General features: G+C 41.1%; 1 protein-coding gene across 5 annotated transcripts in view; it reads right to left on the bottom strand.

Annotated features, from left to right (window-relative positions):
* PALM2AKAP2 (PALM2 and AKAP2 fusion) overlaps positions 1–17663 on the bottom strand; it is a 277274-nt gene extending 259611 nt beyond the window's left edge. For 2 of the 5 annotated variants that reach the window (XM_026103095.2, XM_064501619.1), the window contains exon 1: positions 17149–17661. In XM_026103095.2, the coding sequence (XP_025958880.2) occupies positions 17149–17193 (45 nt within the window). In that variant the 5' untranslated portion in view covers positions 17194–17661. Of the gene's footprint in view, positions 1–17148 lie in introns of all 5 variants that reach the window. The other 3 variants (XM_064501617.1, XM_064501620.1, XM_064501621.1) reach the window with 3 other exon arrangements.
* Positions 17664–23660: the final 5997 nt, after the last annotated feature.

The raw sequence follows: 23660 nt of genomic DNA, 5'->3' as shown, positions 1-23660 counted from the left end.
TTGAAAAAAAATCTAATCAGATCACTCTGATAATGAAACAAGGCACAAGAAAGGCAAACACAAGTTCTGTCACTACCATAAATAGTTCAACACTGTATGCTTGATAATGACATGCAAAGTATGGGCAAAAATTTAGATCTGCATGAACTCATTACAGAGGGAAAAGGTTTAGAAATATTCTCCTAAACAAACTGCTAATGGGCTAACATGTTCTGGCACAATGTAGCATTCAGTGAGAATGGCAATAATACATCTATCTTCTGCTTACAACAATGCTCTCAATACCTTTGAGACATAATTCATCATTTCTGATATATCTTACACAATTTTTACCAACAAATTCTGCCATAATGATCTTTCTTGCAGCCTTATGCTGAATAACTGACATTCAGAGAAGATATAAATACTAACAAAATATGACTCTTCTACCATGGTGCCTCACATTGCTTAATGTGAGGATGCATCTTTGTTGAGTAACTAGCTGGCTGATAGTCCTGATAACTGGCAGTAGTGGAAAAGGCTCTCTTCCTTCCAAAATGCATGCGAGGAAACTGGCACCAACCCTTTCATCCTTTTGGCTTTCCTCTTTGAAACCTGACCACTTTAAAAAACTCAGAATTTCCCACCACCTGTCCAAAATCACAGCTTGAAAGGCAGAGACAAAAATGATCCATTTCACTGTTACAATTTTGAAAATACAAGCCACAAGGAAGAAGTTATGTGATTTGTAATGTCTTGGATAGAATTGTTCTGTGTTGCTAGAAGTATTTCCATCTATGCTTCTCTTTCCTAAAATCATTCTATGAGTTCAGAGCCTAAATGATTTTGCTTTCTAAGGGCTATTACTTGTCCAGTGAGATAATCTTTGGATGAGCCTGCGAATTAAACCAGAACAAGAGGGAAACTGGATACATGCACAGCTCTAGTTACTGCAGAGAAGAAAAAGCAAGTTATTTATTTCCTAGCTGAATCATGCTTGATTTTGAAGAGACACACCTGTTTTGTTTCCAGTCTTAGAAATAAGGAAAAAGCATGAGGTATTATGGGGGCAACGCTACATGATGTATTCTGTGCATTTGTGTATCAGCTTCTAAACACTGTCTGTCCCTCTTTGCAAAGGTGGTAACAAAACCTATACCTATATCCTGCAAATTAAAGGAGCACATCTATAACAGTGCTGGGCATTTTCTGATTAAAAGGGAGAACCACAAGGTGAACAGGACTGGATCCGCTTTCCTATCCTGGATTCAGATGCCTCTGTATCAGAGTCAGGAGGCAGACATTCAAAAAAAATCCTAGTCCTGAAACCCCTCTTAAGGATTTCTGAAAGTGCATTGATAAGGCTGCTTGTGCACAAGAAAACGATAAAAAGGGAAACTGGTGAGTGAATTGATGGCCCACTCTGTAATCAATGTTGAAGAACAGCACTCTAGCACATGTTGAAAGATGAAGAATATTGTTTTCTCTGATTTCAGCTAATTAAAATGTCAAAAAACTCTGCAGAAGAAGCTCTGCAGAAGGCTTTGAAGGGTCAGAACATCCTGCAGGCAACAAACCAGTTAAGAAGACCCCTGTGCTCTTGCGGAGTTGCTCTATGTTGGTAACAGAAGCATTTCAGTCAACTGTGGGTCTCAGAGCAGGGTGGGAGCCTCTGAACGGAGCAGGGAGACAGCTGCAGTTAATGAGGACATGATCTGTGGGGTATCCTGCTAATGTGACAGTCGAAAGAGCTCCTTACAGGGTTCAGCTTGCTGCATGTCCCCAGGTAAATCGTTTCACCCTTCTGTGCTCATTTCACATCTCTCCCCGGCCCCTACTCGGCTGGAGGTTGATGTTCTGCATGTGTTCACTATTGTGCGAGTACAATGGGGCTCAGACCTCAGCTGGCACTGCTGTAATTCCAGTAATGAACAATAGAGATTTCTTCTGCCCATTGCCAGAACAGAAAGAAAAACACCCTGAAAACACTCAGAAGGTACGTAATGGGGTTTCCTTTGCCTTCCTTGTAGTGTCAAGTTTCATGGACTGCTGAAGACAAAATAATAAAGATCAGGAAAGCACTTGTGTCTGAAGCCACATCTTCAAAGCACCATTCAGATATGAGGTAGGTGGTTTTCACATCTTTCCTGTGCAACAGTAAGTATCACAAACCCCATTTCTTACAGACAGAGGGGGACACAAGTTTAAGTGGCATGAATAAAACCAGGGAACAATTCAGTGACAAAACAAAAATTGAATCTATAGAGCTTTTCTTTTCTCCCTTGTGCTTTTTCTCATGGCCAATGGTCTGATGTCGAATGGCATGTCCTCTCTTCCTTCTGACTGAATAGATTTGTTTCTTTCCTTCTTCCTTCTATCTCTTTTGCATAAGAGGAAAAGAAACAATTTAACACTGATTGACTGAATTTTTAATAGCATAAAGGCCAAAAATGAGATCGATGTTCAAAAAGACAAGTAGGTACAATTCCCCGCCCCCCCCCCCCCCCCATCAAAATATATGAAACTCGTGAAACTGGTCAGATACTTCAGGAAAATGCTTGAATTCTCACCTATGAAGTATTCTAACTCTCCTCAGGTAAAAGCATTTCAATGAACACCTGACTTGCCATAATACGGATTTGTTTTAGATGTCTGGCAGATGTAAAAGCCAGATGCACTGAACTTTCACAATGTCATTTATATCAATAGGAGAGGTACTCTGGATATATGAAGTGTTACAAAAAAAAATCTTTTTGCTGAAAAATACAGTCTTTGAAAATGTCCCATGTTGAGCATTCAGAGGTAGTGGATACTTTCGACAATTTTGGTTTTACTCATTATGTGTCAGGAAAAAAATGGGGACATAGCTATTCCTTCTCACAGCAACCGGAAACAAAAAGATAATTGAAGTTTGTGACTTTTTTTGAATATTGTGTTGAATATATCCCAGGAAGAAAGGTATAATTCTGCAGGGAAAACACAGGCTTTGGAAGAAATCATAAGCAATTTTATAATCTGCTTTCTGAATCAGCTGAGACTTCATGCTGAGTTTACCAAGGGTACTAAGGCTGTTCAGCGTGTAATTTTGAGAATCCGGCTAGGAATTAAAGGATGCCACACACCACAGGATAGTGCAGAGACAGCTGTGCTTCTTCTAATTACTCTGTGCTGAACTTGGTACTGCCATAACCATCTTGCTTCCATTGTCTTTGCTATCTGGAGTATACCTGTTTCAGGAAACACCTGATTTGCCACACAGAGGATTTGTTTTGGATATCAAGCAGACCCAAAAGCCAGATGTACATCCATGTACAGACATACTTCACTATACAGTGTAGACATACCCAAAGAATGGTAACTATCCTTTCTGGGCCTTTTAGCCAAGGTAAACATTGACAACATTTTTTAGATGGAACACACTTATAGTAGGCTTTAAAAGACAATGCAACTTGATTTTTTGGATGACATTAACACAGTCATTTTTCAGACAGTGATGCACTTTACTGTAAAAGACCCCAACTCATGGACCAACCAAAAAAGTCCTGCTGTCATTTCTTAATTAACCAAAATAGTTTACCTTTAAAGAGAGAAAAAAATGTTTAAAACAAACCATTAAGCTGTCACATCACAGGCCAATGTGACACACTCTATAGTTTAAACCTCTGGAGGTAATTTCTGCCACAACACAGTAGGAGGTGGTCACCAGCTTTGCCACCCTTGCATTTTAGGAAGTACCCAATATCTGCAATTTTGCATCACACAGAGAAACATGTAATGCATGAGCAACATATCCACAAGCAAACCAATCGTTCATTATTCATGCTTTAAGTGGAGTTTTACTAAGGTAAAAAATACTGTTGAAAGAAGAAAAGCTACTTGAAATGCCATGTAATACAGAAAGTTTCACACCTCCCAGGATCACAGGATCAACAGAGAAACCACAGAAGTGATTTCCCTAGAATTCAGCACTTTTTTTCCCCCTTTTTTTCCTCCCCATGATGAGCAAATCAAGATTGTTATCACCTTCTCTTCTGTTTGTAATGTCTTGAGTTAGCAACAGAAATACCACCTGTGGGAAAGATGCTTCAGTGGTAAAAGCATCTCTTTACAAACCCCATTAAATGCATGGGAAGCTTATTCTGGTGAAGGCTATTAAATATTTGGAGTCTTAGTAACATACAAGAGAAGCAGGAAAGAGCAGTCAAGAGATCCAATTTCTCATAAACGTTTGGCGCCCTTTTAACAAATGAGAAGAATGGGAGTTTAGAATTTAGGCACTCTTTTTATGTGAAAAGTTGGACTTTTGATAGGTGCGTTTACTCACTTTTAAACTGTGCCTTTGTGTTAGTGATAAGAGTATATGACAAACAGCAAAGCATGCATCACTCAGATCTAGAGGACTAGTGAGTTCCATTTATCTCTATTTACCCAAAACTATGTCACTTGATGTCCTGGAAAATCTGGCTTGGACTTGTGGTCTGGCTCATATTTGGCCCTTTATATACTGATAATAGCACATAAGAGTCAGGAATAGTACAAACACATATGAGGACAATAAAGGTCTGTTCCTGCTGTCTACTGAAATCAGGTGCAAAATTGCTATTAAATTGGCTGGAAGCAGGACAGGGCCCCTGCTGAAACTGAACAGTATAGAGATTGGTGGTCTAAATCCACTGAAAGCAAGAATATTAAAAACTCAGACATGATCATGTTACAAAACTTATCTGAACTCCGGTGACTGACTATCCACACAAATAGCTGGTGGAAAATTCAAAGTAAACCACTTAAACTTCACACTTCTTTCACTATGGTTGGATTAAATTATTCTCCTGGGTCTACAGGCATGCATATGTCAAGTCCCAGAGAAGCACTGTGCTTCATGTCTCAGACTGGTTGCAAAAGAACCCCTTTATGTATAAGCGATTGTAAATGGGTTACTAAACAATCTCTGAGAGCAAGTAAAAATACTATTGGCAAACCCAAGGACTAGAAGGAATATTGAGAGTTTCTCCCACCCTAAGACAAGATCAGCTAAATTTTGGTATTTTCTTCACTAGGCCAGACAACTCCAACTCATTCTGTTTTTCTTCAAAGGTCATTTTGCTAGACTTCTGATAATTCCTGTTTCTCTTGGAATCTACTCTATTTGGTCCATAGCTTTTTTGAAGAGTAGCATCTAGAACTGATCTGAGCAGAGCAGAAAGCCGACTTATAGGCAGCATTCCTTTTTATATATACCAGCCTCTTTGCCTTTTTCATAACACAAGAGTTCAACTGCTTTTCCACTATAATCCTCCTATCTTTTTCTTCAGAGCTGATATCCAGTAATTGATTAATATTAAGTGTTAAGAATGTTAATGTGTTAAGAATGTTAAGAATGTTAAGTGTTAAGAATGTTAAACTCACTTATTTTGAAGACACAATCTGAAAAGGTTAGTAATCTGTCAGTATTGTTTTGAACTCTGCTTTTTACACATATTCACAGTCTCTTCCAGCCAAGCCCAGGTTATAGATATAACGATAGTGCTCCATTATCTGATTTAGGTAGTTCATGAAACACTGTCTAGAACCAAAACAAGGCCAGACCCAGGCAGGACACTGTTTCATACAGGTTTCCATTTTGTCAGTGAATTGCTGGTATACATATTCTTGATTTAGTTTTCCATCTGCTTTTGCACCTATCCCTTTAGTTTCACCTGGACCATGCTCCCATAGGGATACATCATCTAAGACAGTATCTCACCACCTTGTTATCTTTCAGTTGCTTACAATTACATAGTTTGAGTATATTGCCAAACCTTTGTGGGATCTGAAGATAAGCTGATAGGTCTGGGACTCCCCATCCCCACAATCTAAAACATGAGCACCATGCCTACCCATTTGCTTTCCAGCACATTGCCAAACCATCACAAATGCTTGAAACCAGTTGCTAATAGTTTCTGTCAGGTTATTTAAATACCCAAAGATGAGGTTTTTCAGGTCCTGCTGAGTGAACAGTTTGACTTGATGAAACTCTCTTTGCTCTGGATAAAAGTGACCCTGCTTATGTGAATCCAGAATTACGATGCCTCTGCCTGTGGGGCCCTCTTGCTTGCTCAAAGTCCTGACATAGGGGATGGACACAGGAGCTTTCCACTCAGGTTACACAGCCATCTTCATATTGTTGAGTACTAACCCTAAACTCCAGGTGGCAGTTCTGACTGGAAGATGCAACTGAAGGATGTAAAGCAAATGTATCAGAACCAGGCATTTAGTATGTCTACCAGAAGGATGCAGAGCACTCCTTAAAGTCCACAGTCAGTTCTCACCAAATTCTCTTTGTCTTCATAAGAATCATGTTGATTAATGGTGAACAAAACCTAGCTCGTGAATCTGGAAAGCTCCATCATGTTGCTTCAAAGCTCAAGATCCATTGACCTATTTCCCAGTATTTCCTCTTCCAGGCCAGCCCATAACCTAGCTCAAAGTCCAAGCCCTACTGTGAAATCTTGTATGTCTAATGCCAAACTTATCTTGATCACTTCTTGATGCCATTTTTATTTCAAGTAATTTTAAATTCATTAACATGGTAATCAGAAAACAGGGGTGTGACCAGCACAAAAAAGCCTGATGAGAAACCAGTTTGACCCTATTCTTAGTTAAGGTTCCTTCAGCTCAGTGTGCCACTTATAGCCAAAAGGATAAACCATGCAGCCAGCCATGCAGGTGTGACTTCACTACCAGTGAGGTCATCTGTGCCACAGCAGCTTGGGGAAGCAGACAGTCTGATACAAATTTTGTCTTCAGCACTGAGTGGGAACACCCTCTTCAGAGGCTTCAGAAGCACTTCTGTCATATTTTCAGTCAATACGGATAGTGACAGTAAGTGCCCAAGCCAACCTGATCTTCTTGGACGTTACAACCTTACAACCGGCCACATACAACTTGCCTGCAGTTACATGGTCAATGTTATCCACATCAAAGTAAAATGAAATTATTTTTTGAAGTTTCCAGGGGGAATGTGCTTCCAAAGTAACAGAGGGAGATCAGAGACCACTTTCATTCTCTCACACGTCTAAGTAAGGCTGGATGTTTGCTACTGAATGTCACAGACCAATTGCAAGTAGAAACTGGAGCTGTAGATACTTTGACTTGGAACATCAATCTTGTTTGCTTACAGAAATGCTTTCATGAGCTGTGTGTTCTCAGGCAAGGAAGGATGGCTTAGCATGCTCCAGAGAGAAATTGCCACATGCAGCCGGGAATTCATCCAAAATTCCCTGGAGATTTGTGGCAGAACTTTAACAGGAAATTCCTGAAAGCTTTCTCCAGTTCAGGAGTGCTGTCCATGCCCTTCTTTTCTGCAGTGGAATAATCTTTAAAAGAAACCTAACCTCCTTTATTATGAATTACTACACAGAAAAATCATCATTAATATTAAGAGTTTTCTAGGCTGGAAACCTACTGACTCTGGAATAATTCCTCTGTGGCTAGTGCAAAGAAATGGTATTTCACAGTTTATCACTAGTATTGGGGCACACTTTGTAGAGACTATGTTTAGACTGCTTTTGCTTATGTTTTAGAAACCCACAAAAGCTTTTTTCCTTTTTTCTTTTTAACTGGCTGGGTAGAAGTTACTTTGAACCTCTTGCTTAAACAGAACAATTTACTAAGTTTGCTACGATGTTGGGATGAGTTAATGTACGTTCCTAATTCAGCACTTTCCCTTCCACAAGAAGAGGTCTTAAAGATGCAGTTTAATATGCCAGAAAATGAATCAGCCTTCTGCTGGAGCCTACTCCTCTAAAGTGCAGCAAGTCTTTGCATATACTCTCATTTATTAAGAACAAATACATGATTAACAGCTTAGCCTTACTGTTTATGCCAATGTACATAGGAATTAAAACTAGATAAGGGATTAACTCCCAAATGCTATACAGTTTGCACAAAGCTGCCAGAACTTACTGACACATCCAACACAGTAATTTTGTATGAAAGCCAGTGCATTAGAGAACCTGATCCCCTACGCTGGAGTTATCATAAGTTTACTGACACCTTTGGTGGCAAATGCTTGCCTTATGCCTCAAATGGGAAACAGCTGGATGACTAGGGATCCTTTGGAAACCCTTGGATGTCGATGGGAGTTTTCCCAACAAATTGACACTCAGAGACAGCACATGGTGCAACACAGACATGTTCCAAGAGAAGCTAACGTGTGTGTGTGTGTGTGCGCGCGTGTGTACACTCCAATACATCTCCCTCTTGGAAGCATACTGGAAAAGACAAGTCAATCACAGAAGGCTGACACTGCAGCTTGTGGTATTCAGCTAGTTAATAGCTAGGTGCTTGTATTTAGCACCACTATCCCCTCTCAAGTATTCTCTGCTCTGTACGCAGGCCTGCTGCTGCCATAAAGAGACTGCAGCTGCGTGACTTTCTGCAGCACACTGCTAAACTCTTCCTCCTCTAGCAATACGTTACATGGCAGTCTGGATTTTAATCTCTTTCTGCAATTTTAGACCTCTTAATGGGAACTCCTTAGCCACCGCCTACCTAGGTTACCTCCTTTCACATGCTGTTTTTAACATTCTGTGGAAAAAGAACATGGCTGAAGCACAGGTGATGACTGATGGTGTCCCCAAAAGGCTGGAAAGCATCTTGTGTTTAGCCCTCTGCCGCTAAACTGAGGGGTTTCTTCTTTCTGTTCTCTCTCTCTCTCTCTTTTTTTTTAATCTGTGCACTCCTAGCTCCTAACCCACCTCTACTGTCCCAAATCTTCAGGCAGTTGCCAACTGCTACTATTCTTAGGCATTCCAAACTGACTGAGACCCACCTTGCTAGATGTTGTCTGTGGACCGTGATAAATGAAGCTGGCACTCCACAGGACAATGCAAATTACAATAATCAGACCACCAGTTGAATCCAGCAACCTGAGCTTTGCACTGGCTGGAAAGGGCAGCCACTAAGATGAGAGTAGTTACATCTCCCTCCAAAATGAGCTCCTCGAACCACATTGGTTGTTTGCTTTTTTGCACAGAGAGGGCTTGTTTTTACTGGCAAAGAGGAAGAATGCTTTACTCGCCTCCAGCACCTAACCTTGCTGTAAGTCAGCCTAGTAACAAAAAGCATCTGTGTGTCAAGAACTACATAAGTCTGGTGTGCAGTTGCCAAAAGCCATACCCATTTCACTGCCACTTAGCTTGTTCAGGTGATGTTAACTCTTCGAAGCACCGTGACTTTTCCAACTCAGAATTCTCCACAGAAAAGGCTGCTCCACCCAAGGAAAAAAAGGGCCAGCAAGAGGCATAGCATCCCAGTACCCCCAGGTCCTGTTCCTGGGAAGTATCTTTGTCTGAGCAGCTCTTCAGAGTACATCAATTCTGAGCAGATGCACATGCCACTAGAAAGTTGATAAAAAGTACGATCATGTCCAATGTCATCCTACCTTGATAAGGAAGTGATAGACTGAATTCATGGCTCTGTCAGCTCTGCTGGTGAAACAGGCAAACAGTTCCCTTCCCTGTGTTTTACTTCCCCATTTGTAAACAAATATAGTAGACTCTGTGATAGTGCCATGGGGTCTACTCACAAAGAGGGACTCAGAACTAGATATTACTACTGTGAGTGCCCATAATTTACTACAAGTGCACAGTTTGTTGCTTTCCTGAATTAATGCTGCAGACCAACCATCTTGCTAATACCTTTACTTTGCAAGGGTTCAATTCTTGAAAGATAGTTCATTCTGTATGAGAATAAAACTGTTTTTGCAAAGCTTGTGAAAAGTTTGATACAAGCAGTCATTCCTGGAAGAGCAAGAGCACTCAGGAGAGACTGAATATCACTGTTCCATCCCCATCCCAGCACCATCACAGCTAACGAGCCAGCCATTATTTTTGGTACAGCATATAAATGCTGAGGTCTCACCTGTGACTTCACATGAACATCTGCTCTGCTGTTATCCTGGCATGCAGCAACTGTCACTAAAGAATCACTCCAGGCTACAGCCGTCCAGTAGTTTCCAAAAAATTAAATCTTTCACAATTATTTTACTTTACCAGAGATTTACCAAAAAAAAAAAAAAAAAACCTCACAAAATCTTCTCACTCATTTTCAATCTCTTTTGCAAAACAGTTTTTAAAAAGCATGAAATGAAAGCCAGTGTCTCAGCTCCTTGTTTGTGCTCAAGAGATGTTGGTGATGTGTTAAGAGCTAGGAATGTGCTGTGGAAACAATTCTAAATTTAAACAGTTGAGTTTGGGTAAGTCTGGAGACTGTCTAGAAATTTCTAAAGAGCAAGTTGGTTTCTAGTATCTATTTGTTCCTAGTTTTCACTGATACCTTGAGTTTTCACTGATACCTTGACAGCAATATTTTTTCATATTTCCATTTCTATTGCTGTTAGGTAAACATTCCTAAAGGAACAATGCAGATAAACCCCAAAATGTTAATCTTAACCTTCAAAACATCACAGAAATTTTCATTTGGCTTTGGCTAAAAATGGGCAAAGGCTATAACTTTTCCTATACTATGCAGGAATTACCAAGGTTTTATATGATCCAGAAGTCAAGAAGAGATGCAAGTGTGCTCCTGCGGATTTCTCTATGGAAGCTCTCCTGTGAAACTGACCTATGTTATTTGCTGCATTCCAGGGTAGGGCTGGAGACTTCTGCTTAAGGACACCTCTGCTCACCGTTTAAAGCAAAAGAAAACATCACACTTCCTCTCCCACAGCTGACTTCCAGCGAGGTTCATAGGAACCTCACAGGTTCATATTGTGCTCACAATATAATCTCATTAAGATATAGTTTGTGATAATGTCTAGTTTACCCCTTCTAAATACTTTTGTGGAAATATTTGCATCAGGACACTTCTGACATTGTCCTTTGTCCACCAGGTGTTCCTCACCATAGAGTAGGCTAGAGAGCTGTTAAAGTCTCTCTTAAGTGTTTTCAGATCAGAATTTAAAATTCATTTGCATTCGTCAAAAGAGAACAGCTACAGATATGTCAGGCATTTTTATATTTCTGAAACCTGTTAGGAATTATGTTAGGAATGAAGAAAAATGAGATTGCAGAAGAATGGCTGTTATTAATCAGAGCAGTAACTACAATTGCAAATATGACAATGAGAGAAAAACAGGACTGGAAAAAATGGTTAAAACCGTATAGCCACAGTACTCAAATGAGCTTCATGATGCTTTGTGGGAGGGAGTGTTCTTTAGTGCCCTAACTCAGGAAAGCACTTAAAAGATGTGGTCTCCTCCAGGAATGTGTTTGTGCAAGTATGTAGCACGAGCAAACCGGGTCAGACCACGGATCCATACAGCGCACTGTCCAGTCTCTTGCAGTACCAAAACCGGATGCCTGGGGAAGACCTTAGGACAGATTTACATGATACTTCTCTCCAGTACTCTCTGAGCCTCCAGTAGTTTGCAGCCTGGAAGTTATCTGTATCTTATGAGTAATCCTCAGTGGATTTCTCTTCCATGAACTGCCACAGTTCTCCTCAAGCCCAGGTGTACTCTGAGCATCCACCACTTCCTGTGGAGATGTGCTTTACAGCATAACAATTACTGTGGCAAGAGCTACCTCTGTGGCTTTCTTTTGTCCGTGACGGCTACCTTCCTTAGACACCCACTAATTCTTGTGCTGAAACCGTGAGCAGTCTCTCCTGATCCGCTCTCTCTGTAACACCCATGACCTTATAGACTTCTTCACAAACCTCTCATGAAACTGTTTTCCCCGCAAAAGAATCCTAGCTTGCTTAGTTTTTCCATATCTTGTTGCCCTTCTTTCTGCCAGCTTCAGGTCTGAAAACAGGAATTCAAACAGACTTGATCACGCTTAACTTTAAGCCAAAAAAAAAAAAAAAAAAAAAAATTACTTCCTGAATGAAGGCACAGAAAGCTAGTTTATTAATGATTAATGATTAAATGAATTTGCCATTTTTTTCCATGTGATCTGTAGCACCAGGAATTCTAATGGTCATGAATAATATTCTCTAGAATGATTCACAGGAACTGTTGGAGAAGCAAGACAGTAAAATGATCTCAGGCACAAGATCTACTAGTTGCAAGTTGTAATTTTGTGGAATGAAAGAAAATAGGTGAATGAAGAGAAAGAGAAACATTCAGTTTTCTGTTAATAGGTGAACAGAAATTTACAGACACCATGTGATGCTCACGGCATTTTCTGAATGTGCAGCCTGGAAATGCAGTATCTCGCAGAATAGAAAGCAGGAAGAAAATTTTAACTTTGCTTACATTACCAATGATAGCAATACTGCAACTATATTTATGATATCTTTCAAAAAGATAATTGTTAATTACTATTCTCAAAGAGATGTTGCAAAATAGGTGCACTTTTATATTTACATACATATATACTTCTCTATTTTTTCATATCCTTCTGGGAGAACTCCAAACCATTTCCCAGCATTAGTTTAAATAGTGTGAGACTAATCTCCATTGCAGAACAAAGATGCTTGTTCATGTTGTATTAACTCCCATACTGACCTCTGGTTCCTTGTTAAAAGCAGTACTCCCCAAAATGCAGTTCCCTGTTCCTCAGTGCTGGCCATATTTGGATGCAGAATTCTGCATTCGCCTATTTTAATGCCTGCTGTATTTAAGTTGACTGCATTTACCAAGTAATCCAACTTGCTGTATATAAATTCTTTTTGTCATCATCATTTATGGCTCCACTAGTCTTTATTTTGTCTGCATACTGTATCAGTTTTGACTTTGCATTTATATCAAAATATGAATAAAGATATTGAACACCATCAAGCCTTGCAAAACTGGTTCCTTTGAGCACTCCACAGCCTTTGCTCCTGAGGAACAAGGCTCTGTTCAGCAATCTTCCTCACTAAAAACAACTTTTTGAGATCTGTCAGTCAGCCAGTCCTTAATCCATCTAAGGTATACCCCACTGATAGTGGAGAGTGCTATTTTTAAACCAGAATGTTCTGCAATACTCAGTCAAGCATCTGATGACTTTCAAGTAATGTTAGATCTACACAACTGAGCTTAACAAATAAACTTGTATTCTCATAGAAAAAGCAAGAACTTTTTTGTTTGACAGCTATCTTCCACATGGCTAATTGAATGTCAATAATTATCCTTCTCTAATACTTTAATTAATGCACTAATAGATCTCAGAGCTGGGTATGGGTAAATGCTAACCAACTTAACTGTTGTTTTTAATTGTTAAGAACACACCACATTTTAGAAGATTCCCACTTGCATTTGTAGGCCAGTATCTCCTTAACCTGAACATCTTATCCAGTTCCTGTTCTAGTTGTTGCCCTACTGGAAGGTTTCTAAGTGAAGTGTGCCACTGATCGCCTTTAATTCACTTTATATGCATATGATACATATTCACTGTATCATATGCATATTTGTACCTCAGATACACTGATACATATTCAGTGTCCCCACTTCCCAGATTTATAGCTGCTAGTTAGGTTACAGAAAAAATTTACATTTCATAAATGCTTGTCTATATTTATACTGCTATCTGATGGTGATGTCTATAGTCAAAGAGAATGGAGCCATTTAATAAATTGCAGAGCCATGAAGTTTATTTATCCAAAGTGTGATAAATTGCTCAGCTCACCTGTTCTCTGGCCACTAAATCTGCTTCCTCTGGGACTGTTAGCATTCCAAACTTCTGAGCAACTTAGAGCAGGCATATTTTTTAAAGCCACAAAAATGTTTCCTTTTTTTCACCCACAATTTTACCCATTGCCTCTCTTCAAGAAAAGGGCAGACACACACTCTGAAGCCTGCTATAGCAACAGGTTTAGAAGAGAAGGCTGCTACCAGCTAAAGCCCATCCTTTCTACTTCTCGTTTTAACCTCCTGCTGGCCTCTTGCAAAGCATAACTGCCTTGCACTCACAGTGGGCGCTGCTCTGCTCCATCCATGGCAGAAGAGCAGACTGGTGGTGTGGTTATTTAAGGTAAGGCTCAAACATAGGTCTTAGGAACAGTGCAGGATTGCGGAAAGATTTATCAGTGTCTGTTTGTGGCACACGCAGTACTCAAGTTGGGAGATCCAATGTGACCTCTACTAAAGCAAAGCTTCAAAAAAACATTCACTCCTGGCTGCCATATGAGTTCCCCATGCCACAAACTTGGTATTTTTCCTCCTAAACATAGAGAATTGAGTTCCACTTACTACTAATTTTCTCACACCTCTCTGTTTCTCAAAACAGACTGCTGTAGCATCCTGAACTTGCTATAGGGAATTTTAAAAACTTCTGAAACAGAAAGATCTAAAAATCACAGCTTAAGCACTTATCATAGTATTAAAAACATATACAGTTGAAGCCTGTATTTTATCAGAATTGTACATTCTATTTTTAATGGCTTATTTGGCTGTGTCTTACCCTGGTAAAACAATAGCATCCAAGTGCTCCACAGTCTTTCATGCATCACCAACAGCTCTCTAAGACAAGGGCAAAGTCTGTTATTCACAGCTTACAGATGGAAGATGAATGCACAGAGAGGCGAAGTACTTGCTACTGGCAAAACAAGTGACTAACTCACGTTCACCATGTTTTAGATTAATGTCCTAACAGTTAGACCTCTTTTTTCCTCTTCTCATTACACTTCCCTCTGTGCTGGACAGGCGTAAACTTCAAACTGTGATTAGCCAGAATAAGAAAGTAAAAAATTGAACTCTCAGAAAGATGTCAGTGTTCTGGAGCAAATATTCATATTTCCATGTTTGGATTTTATTTTCCTTAAATATTCTGTGATGCACACTTAAAATTTACTCTGCTTCTCTTCCTGACCAAATCATTTGCCATGGTGATTACAAAAGCAAGTACAAATGTACAAGCAACTGGGTGTAGAAGTGTCAATGACCGTGGATAGGACTTTTTTCTACATGCTTAGCATTCAGTCAGCTTGATCATAGCCGTAGTAAGCTTCTGCTTCTCTGACTAAGATACTACAGCTTGGTCAAAGCTTTTTGCACTGATTTTCTACAGGGAACACCAAGCTAAACCAAAATGTCACCTTTCTCCTGACTAAGAAACTGTGTAACTTCTGAGGACTGACTTTATTTTAGCTAACTGCGGTAAAGGAGAAACATCATCTAACTCATGTCATGTGATTCATCCTGATGGAGCAAAGCTTCCATTAGAAACACACTTTTCTGCACCTGATAAACTTCTGCAGCACTCCAAATGAGAAAAGTTACCTCAGAAACGTGTATGGACAACTTGTTGCTCTGCAGAACATATAAGCAAACAAATCAGTTTGTGGACTCAGATTCAATCTTAAAACAAGGCTATTTCTGGCACTGCTGTTAAATCCTTTGACATCTGTATATATTAATATACTATATTTTATTTATAGTCAGCCTAGCAGGCTTTACAGAAGTAGAACCCATAAAGGAATATATATTGAAGGTCCAGATTCCTCAAAATCAGCATAAACTTAGTGTAAAAGGCTACTGTATAGCAGATAATAATTTTATATCTATTATGGCCTCATTGATGTGAACTGCAAAGCACCGAGAAACATGGAATCTGAGTTACTTTGGTACACAGCTGAAGCACATCATGTGGAGTGGAAATGGATGCCATTTGGTTTTCTGTTAGTTATATAGCAGACAAGGGAAGAAGAAGTAATATAAACCATATAAACCGTTTTTTTTTAATTTGAAGAAAAATTTTTTTCAGACTCCTATGTAAGTGTAATACATTTAGCACTTCTGCAGTGTAATTCTTCCATATTTGTTGACACAGCACTTCCAAATCAGAGACAAGTTGTGAGAATTAGCTGTAGAGGAACATTACTAATGTTTTAATGCTGGGAATTAGTAATGCCTATACCAGTAGAAAACTTTCAAACAGTTTTTTTCTAAAAAAGCAGCTATTTTCCACTGTTCGAAAATTAGACAGTTATAATATTTTCCTCCCATAACCAATGATATCATTTGATCCTATATAGGAAATATTTTAGGGAGAAAAAAATATTTAGTTTACATCTGGTTATTTTAAATGTCCATGGACCTATTAGCAGAATAACAGACTTAAGAAAAACAACTTGGTACAGCAGCAGCCACTCCTCTAACTACAAAGGAGATCTATAATCTGTGTCACCTATAGTAAAACATAACATCTGTTGCTCATTGGTGAAACTGGGGAAGAGAATCTTAAAACCCCAGCAGGTTCTGTCATTTTCTATCTCTTCACTTCAGATCTGAGATGTACGGTCATCGGCACGTACCGTACCACTCGACTCTGACACAGCTGCATTAACATATCAGCCATGGAAGAGAAAAAGAGCTGGATGTCACTTGGAACAAGGGCAGGCTATGTGGGGTTAGCAGATGAACAGCGGTCACAGAAACACAGGGCTTTTGACATGATGTGTTTGCCTTACTAGATGAGCTGGCAATTTCTACATGCCATGATGATTATGGTTTTTAAACACTGAGGCCCAATCCTCACTAGGTATCATTGCCCACACTCCACTGAGGTCTGCACCAGCTGAGCCTATACCTCACTCCAAAATAGATTTCAGTACTAAATGTGAAAAAAAAGTTTTAGCTAAAATGGGGCAAAATTCTGCCTAAACTTTACCCCTTGGCAGGATGCAATTCAGCAGAGGATTTGTCTCAAAGCATATGCTCAGCTATGGAGCTCAGGTGACAGTTTAATATTATTAGATCAAATAATCAGATGGTTTCAATAATGCACACTTTTTATTTGATTGTGTTAGCAAGTAATAATATTGGAATTCTTTTCTGCAGTAAAAGCCACCCTGAAGCAGATCATTTTGGTTTAACTTCTTAATCAGCTTAGCTAAAACTCCCACAGTGTGAAAATATCCTTTTTAGCGGAGTACTGATTTTCTCCTGCAATCTCCCCTCCTCCCCATTTATTTCTCTTTTTCTTCTCTATCATCAGTCTTTTAAGCGCACCACTGTGCATTCACATTTTTTTTCTGCATGTGTCAGCTCAATGCACTTCATCAGAACTCTCATTCTCAGCCAAATCCTACAAAACAGACTTTAACCAGTCATTTCCCAAAAGGAAAACTCCATGCAGAACTTCTCAAAAGCCATGCTTTCTAAATGCTTTCCAGCCACTGTGCTGGAATCTCCCCTTGCTTCAGTAACTCACAGCTCTCCCAGCTACAGACAAAAGAGCAAGTAAAATGAAACTGACTTACTGCTATGGCTTGGAGCCTTTCCTTGTGCAATTCTGCTTCCGCCATCCTGGAGAAAAGGACACAGGAGGAGAGAGAAGGAGACAGGAAAAAAAAGAAGAAGAAGAAAAAAAACAGAACACACACTGCAGTCACCAAGGGGAACTCAGTAACACCACAGTGTAATTGCAGAGAAAGCCGAGCTCCTGTGTAGTAGTCAGCCACTTTTAGAGGCACTGCAGACTGGCTCACGGTAGGATCATTTTAGTCACTGGACCAGTGCCTGCCTTGCTGCCTGTCTCCCAGCTGTATTGCTAACTGCATTTCATTGCTGCTTCTGTGTGCTGTTGCTGTCACACAAGCCATGTATGCACTGTCCAAGCAGCTGAGCACAGGGATAGCTTGCATGGCTATAATTTTTTGCACTGACGTCTCAGCTCGTTTGCTCCTCCTATGGAGCGCTGGGTCACGACAGGAGCTCGACATCAGTAGCATGCATAGTAATCAAAACCTGCATGAATGCAGCAGAGGCAGCAGACAGCCGTCCCACAGCATGCCCTTCAGTGGGCTGTGCGGCAAGGAGGGAAGGCACACGGCACAGCAAGCAGGAGCCATGGAAGAGTTAGCCACTGGCCACTTCAAGTCTAAACTGGCTTGGCCGAAAGAAAGGGTATGGATGGCAGGAGAAGGCAGGGTGTAAACCGTGGAGAAACAATACAATGAGTAAAAGCAGCACAGCAGTTTGTGAATGTTATTGTAAGAAGGCATGCTTCAAAAGGCTGCTGCAGAGATGGGTCTTTAAGAGCATGTGTGGAAGGGAAGGGAAAAAGTATACATGCACTTCTTACATGTATTACACATTAAAACACTGGAACAACAACACCAAATACTCAAAAGTGACAAAGCAACATGTAAAAACAGTGTGAATGTAGACCTTGGGTGTCTTACAAACAAGGAAGGAAGCAGGCGAGGAATGGAAGGGAAGCCTGAATTATTACTGTGAAGGCACCCATTATTTTAAGCATTGCTCTGGTTTTGCATGCTTCACTGGCAACCTCTTCACATATCTTTTTGTATGATCTCCTATCTGTTTTGTTTTCTAATAAACACCGAGGAAGCTGTCCTCCCTCCCACCACCCATTCCACTGTGTGTCTCTACAGTGGTGTGCCCACAGGCGATCCAACGGGCAGGAAAACTTGGAGCCACGATAGCCACCACGCAGCTGGAGGGCTGACAGCAGCATCCTGCCACTGTCCCTCTGTGAGGATCAGAAGTGCATTTTGCAAGCTATAATTTTGGTTTTATAACCACATGCTGACAACAGAGGAATGGCGAAATTTCATCGTTTTGGAGGAGAGTGCTCTGGAGGTCACCCTTCTGCCCAGCTGTCTCCCATGTGCTTGCCTCTTTTTGTGCCATCTGGCCTGGCATTTTACCTCTCTGCTTGCACTGCTGTCTCCCCCTCCAGACATTCTCCACTCTCCATCCTCTTTCAAACTCCAATATATGTCACTTGTTGCAGACTTTTAAAGGTAGTGGCAAGTTCCACACTGCTAACCCCAAATGTTCTGCTTCCTCAAGTATTTCCACCTCCTGGTCCTATTTCTTTTATGGTTGCCAACCTCTTTGTCTCACGACAGCATGTAAGAGTGACTTCCTGCTCTGCTCTGTGTTCTCCAGGAAAGAGGTCTTTTGCTGGACAGAAAATTCACAGAATATTATGTAATTCAGGTGGTCCCTGTGGTCAAAAGACACAGTTTTACTACAGCATCCCAGGTGAAGCAGTACCTATAAGTGCGGTCAGGGGTGGGCTCACAGCTAGGGGAAATGCAACAATTCCATCTTAAATCGTCCATCTTTCAATCTTCCAGCTTTGTTCAAATAATCTGTTGGATGACATCTGTCCTGTAGTTTATTCACTCACTTGCAGCCTCTTCATTTTTTGTTTTCAGTGGCCACATATTATTGCTTATATTACTACAGCTGGTTTTGAAATATCCTGTCACACAGGATCCAGACATCTGTACTCCTACATACGCACAGAGAACATACATCAGTCACTCCTACAAACACTTGCCAGTTACGGAATTAAATCCATTCTCATGTTTTGCTGGTAAGCTTTGCCCTGGGGAGGAATTCTGCTATAAGCTACACCTCGCAAATTCAAGGGTATGTCACTGGTGTTAACTACAGCTGGGGCTGGGATAGTGAACCCGTTCATCCCACAGCCTTCAGTCATATTTAGATTCAGTCAAACCTGAACACAAAGTTCTCTGTGCTAGACTGTCCCCTTTACCTTCCAGATGGCACTCATTCAGCAAAGCATTTAAACATATGTTTAAGTGCATTCAAGGTACTAGTATTCACATGTGTGTGTGATCCTCGCATCTCATACCAAACCTCACAGCAGGCCAACGAAGCACAGCAATTGCAACTTTGCTAAATGTTGTATTTGCACCATGCTTATCCTCTCTCCCATCTAACTGAAATGCTTGTTACAGGAGACAGGGAGGAAAGACAAACCCTAGTGAGTGCTGGAGCTTCTCTGGCCCTCGGGAAACTCTCTGTAGGGCTGCGCACCTACACCCACAGCAGGCACCTCTGGGCGCCAGAGCGATCAGCTCGAGGTGTGAGCCTGCTGCAGCCTGTGGGAGCAGACTAGAAGAAGAGCGAGGAGGGAGACGTGCTTTGGCAGGCTTTCTTTGGGCTCTTGGCGTGTAAGGGGGATTCTGGACATATAGCTAAGTTTGCTAAGCAGAGTTTATTTAATGAAACAGAAAGAACAAACTTTTTTAAGTATTTAAGATTGTTACTGATATGGAGGGAGAGGTGTGGAAATAAAAAGGATTTATTAGAATAGGCGTACAGCAGTACTGGCACCAAAAAGAGCTTATCAAAATTGCACTTAGTGATCTTGGATGTGAGAATCCAAAATAGAAGTTTTTCACCTTCAGCTTCCTTAGCAGAGCAGAAGCTCTGAACTGGGGGAGACTAGTGCTAATAACAGGTGGGCAACATAAGCACAGCATCAAACTTGGATTCACCTCCACTGCAGTAGCCTGTACTGCTCGTCCTTTATAAATTGTGCAGGAGTGATAGAAGATGCATTGACAGTGCAGCTGTTTCTTGTTAGTGACTTTTGCAATACAGAGGAAAGACTGAAAATAACACAACAATAATAACCACTAGTTTGCATACAGCATCTTTCTTTTGCATTCCTTAAAGCATGTTATGCAGAGAAGTGTGAATTCATCGGTTCATCTCACAGAGCACACAAAGGTGAAAAGATGTGTGTGACATGATTCAATAGATCATAACAGAATCGGTAGGGGACACCCCCGATGGAGTTTTGGTTAAAGGAGACTGATTGAAATAAAACAGAAGAAAACAGCTCCCCAGTCCTTTTTTATTTTTTAACACTTTTTTCCCATACTTGTTAAGACTTTTGTTTCCAGAATGTTTTTTGGTATGTATAGGGAACTTTAATAAAAAAATAAAGAACTTGTGCTAAGTCTTACAGTTTTCTTTCTTTTCAGGGGAACAGGGCAGGGTGATATTTCCAAATTTTGAAGACACTAAGAAAACCAGAGAGGATGGGTGGTGCAGGGAGGAGCAAGTACATGCTAGAAAAGTAGCCAAGCAGGAAGAAAGAAGGATTTTAATATATTTCATTGACTAGCTAAAAAGGAAAAAGAAATGAAAATATCCTCATTATTTTTCTAATGTCAATAAAAAGGCTGTTCTTTTCACTGCAATATTTAAAAGAGCAAAAACTGCTACAGATTAATAATGTGGGAATTGTATCCCATTTCTATGCAAAATAGATTTTTATTTACAATTCTTTGGAGAAGAGTGTAGGAAACAATCTGTAGTCCCTCGTCATTGCTGGAGAAGATCCTGAAAGCACTCTGAGCTATGTGCAGCCTGAACTTTTAATCAGACAGATCAAGTAAATTGTGGAAATCAGGCTGCTGTCCTTTCCATGGAGATGAGCTGGATTAGGAAGCACTCTACTTTACGTAACCCATTTTGTTTTTTGACGAGCTAATGTCAGGCCCATCATTGCTTTGCATGACTAGAAGCCTTCTGCATGATGCTGGGCATATCCTCTGGGTAAAATCCTTGGCTTCTGGTGGTCAGTAGTGTTGCACGAGTCTGTGAAACCAGACTTTGTCCTGAAGACTGCTTGAAGAAGGAAGACACATACACATGACAGTCAGGACTAACGTTTCAGCCACTGCAAATGTATTGACATATTTTTGTGGTGACAACTTAGTGGTTGGATTCTGGCAGTGGCTGTCAAGAGAACAGAGCAAGGAGGGAAAATAAGCTTCACATTTGCATTTCAGATTGTTTAAAAGGAGATACTTCTGGCTCTTACAATTACCACATGCCAGCATGTTGCATTGTGCTATACTAATACTGTTTTGGCATCCTCACTATTGTCAAGAATTCCTCCCTAGGGTGTATTTGAACCATATTATTTTCATCTAAGTTAAAATTCTGAGGTTTGATTAATCTGTTATTTATCTTCCTTACCAGAATCTGGACTCAGTTGCTGTATTAAAATAGGCTAGGAATGAAAAATTCATCTAAACCTTTGTATTCCTGAGCCCATCATCCACACTCACTTTTTGGACTTACTCAAACAAGGCCTCTCACACAACAAAGCCTTCAAAATTCTTGGCAGTGGCATCATCCAGCATTTCCAGAAGAGGCCACTCCATCTGCAGTTTTGATATGGGCTCTCAACCTCTTCAAAAAACAGCTTCATGCTGTCATTCTTTCTCCCTTTTCAGGCTACTTACCAAGAGGAACAAAGAAGCTGCAACACCAGGTGTAGTTAATTAGACACCTTGAAGCATGGCAAAATTCACAGCCATGAAGCCCATCCAAATGCATGCAGAAGGACGAAGGCACCTAGAGACAGCATTCACACACACCCAGTGCAAGGAGACCACGAAGGCAGAAAAAAAGGCTTAGAAGGAAGGAGCTGGTTAAACCCAATCCCTCTCAAGGGCTGCAGGCCCGGACCCAGTATCAAGCTACCTTAACGAATTACTGTGTGTTAGCTGAGCCCTTGCCCTGGGCAGTCGTTTGCGCTTGCCTGGGCACGTGTACCTAATAAGCTGCCACAGCACTAAGTGAATGCATGTGCGAGCCCTTGTGCTCCCAACTTGGGAGAGAGGCATCCGTGTCTGCTCGGGACTTGTGTCTGGGGAAATTCTCAGGGGAAGGGCTGTGGGAGGAGTGAGCGGTCACTCAGGCATGTGCCCTCACCCTTCATCTCCTGGGTGACAGACACTAGCACCAGAATTTCTTCCTTATGCCCCTGCTGCCCTTTGCAGGGGTTGCACGGACTCAAACCCAAAGCAGTGCGTGCTCATGAGAAAACCAGGCCAAAAGACAGGATAACCAAAGGCTGGAAAGTATCCCCTCCACCTCCCTCAGCATTTCACAGCTGAAAATGCAGGTGGAAAAACAATAGGTGACATGCCTGAAGTTAAAAAGCAGGGCAGTGGCAGAGCTAAAACCTGTGTCTTTAAGTCTCTGTCCTGTAAGTGCACAAGCTCACCTTTCTTGATTTTAAAAAGTCTTTATATCAGACTTTGGTTGACTGAAGTTTCCCCCTTTTTCTTTCTCTTAGTTTTGCCACTTACTATCAAGAAGTGGAACTGAAGCATACGCAGCAGGAGATGGCATTGTTTGAAAAATAAAAAGCTAGAGCACAGGGCTTTGTTTTAAACCTTCCCAAGACACCAGGCATATGAATAGGTAAACCATCATTTATTAATAAGTGTAACCTATTAGGTTCTTCAATGTTTGCTTGGTTTTGTTCTGCAGCAATGGAGAGTTTGCACCAGGAAACCCACTGAACAGACGGGTCCTCCACACAGCCGCTCCAGCAGCCGCCAGGAAAGCTCATATACTGGATTATTCAGGTGTTGCTCTGCGAGTGGAAGGGGGCCTGCGAGAGCCTTCACAGAGCAGAGGTCTCCTGGCAAAATGGTGTCTGTTGTCCACTAAGAATTGCTTATGATTCTGCAGGTAGCAGGGATGGGCGCAAGGAGCAAATGTGCCCCTGGGCTGCCGTGTCCTGCCAGTCCCCCTGCCATGCTTAAATAGCCCTGTAGATTTTTTCAGCACCTTTAGTCCTTTGCAGGAATTGACAGAGCAAGCCACAGAGCATCCCCTGTTGAGGCTAGCAGGTAGGTAAGCCAGGGGATCACCTGTTCACAGTGGCTCTCCTTAAAGTAGGAAAGAACAGCAAGAAATGGTTTCCCCATTTGACCTTTCTCCCTTCCTTCCTTTTCTGGTAGCTGGGATTATTTGAAGCTTCCCAGGTGAAGTACAGAGGTGGTGGTGGTGCAGCCTTGGCGCTGCCTTGTCCTGCCCTTTTGTAGGGACAACCATGGTACCAACCTTCCACCTCCTCTGGATTTACGTGCTCTGGGACACCCTGCTCATGGCTGCCCGCTGCTGACACTGCAACTCACGTATCTGACTAAGACCTTGCTGCAGGTGCCCAGCCTGG

The sequence above is a fragment of the Dromaius novaehollandiae genome, chromosome Z (assembly GCF_036370855.1).
Source record: "Dromaius novaehollandiae isolate bDroNov1 chromosome Z, bDroNov1.hap1, whole genome shotgun sequence".
NCBI lineage: Eukaryota > Metazoa > Chordata > Aves > Casuariiformes > Dromaiidae > Dromaius > Dromaius novaehollandiae.
Note: the sequence above shows the minus strand (reverse complement) of the source record. Positions and strands in the feature narration are given on the sequence as shown.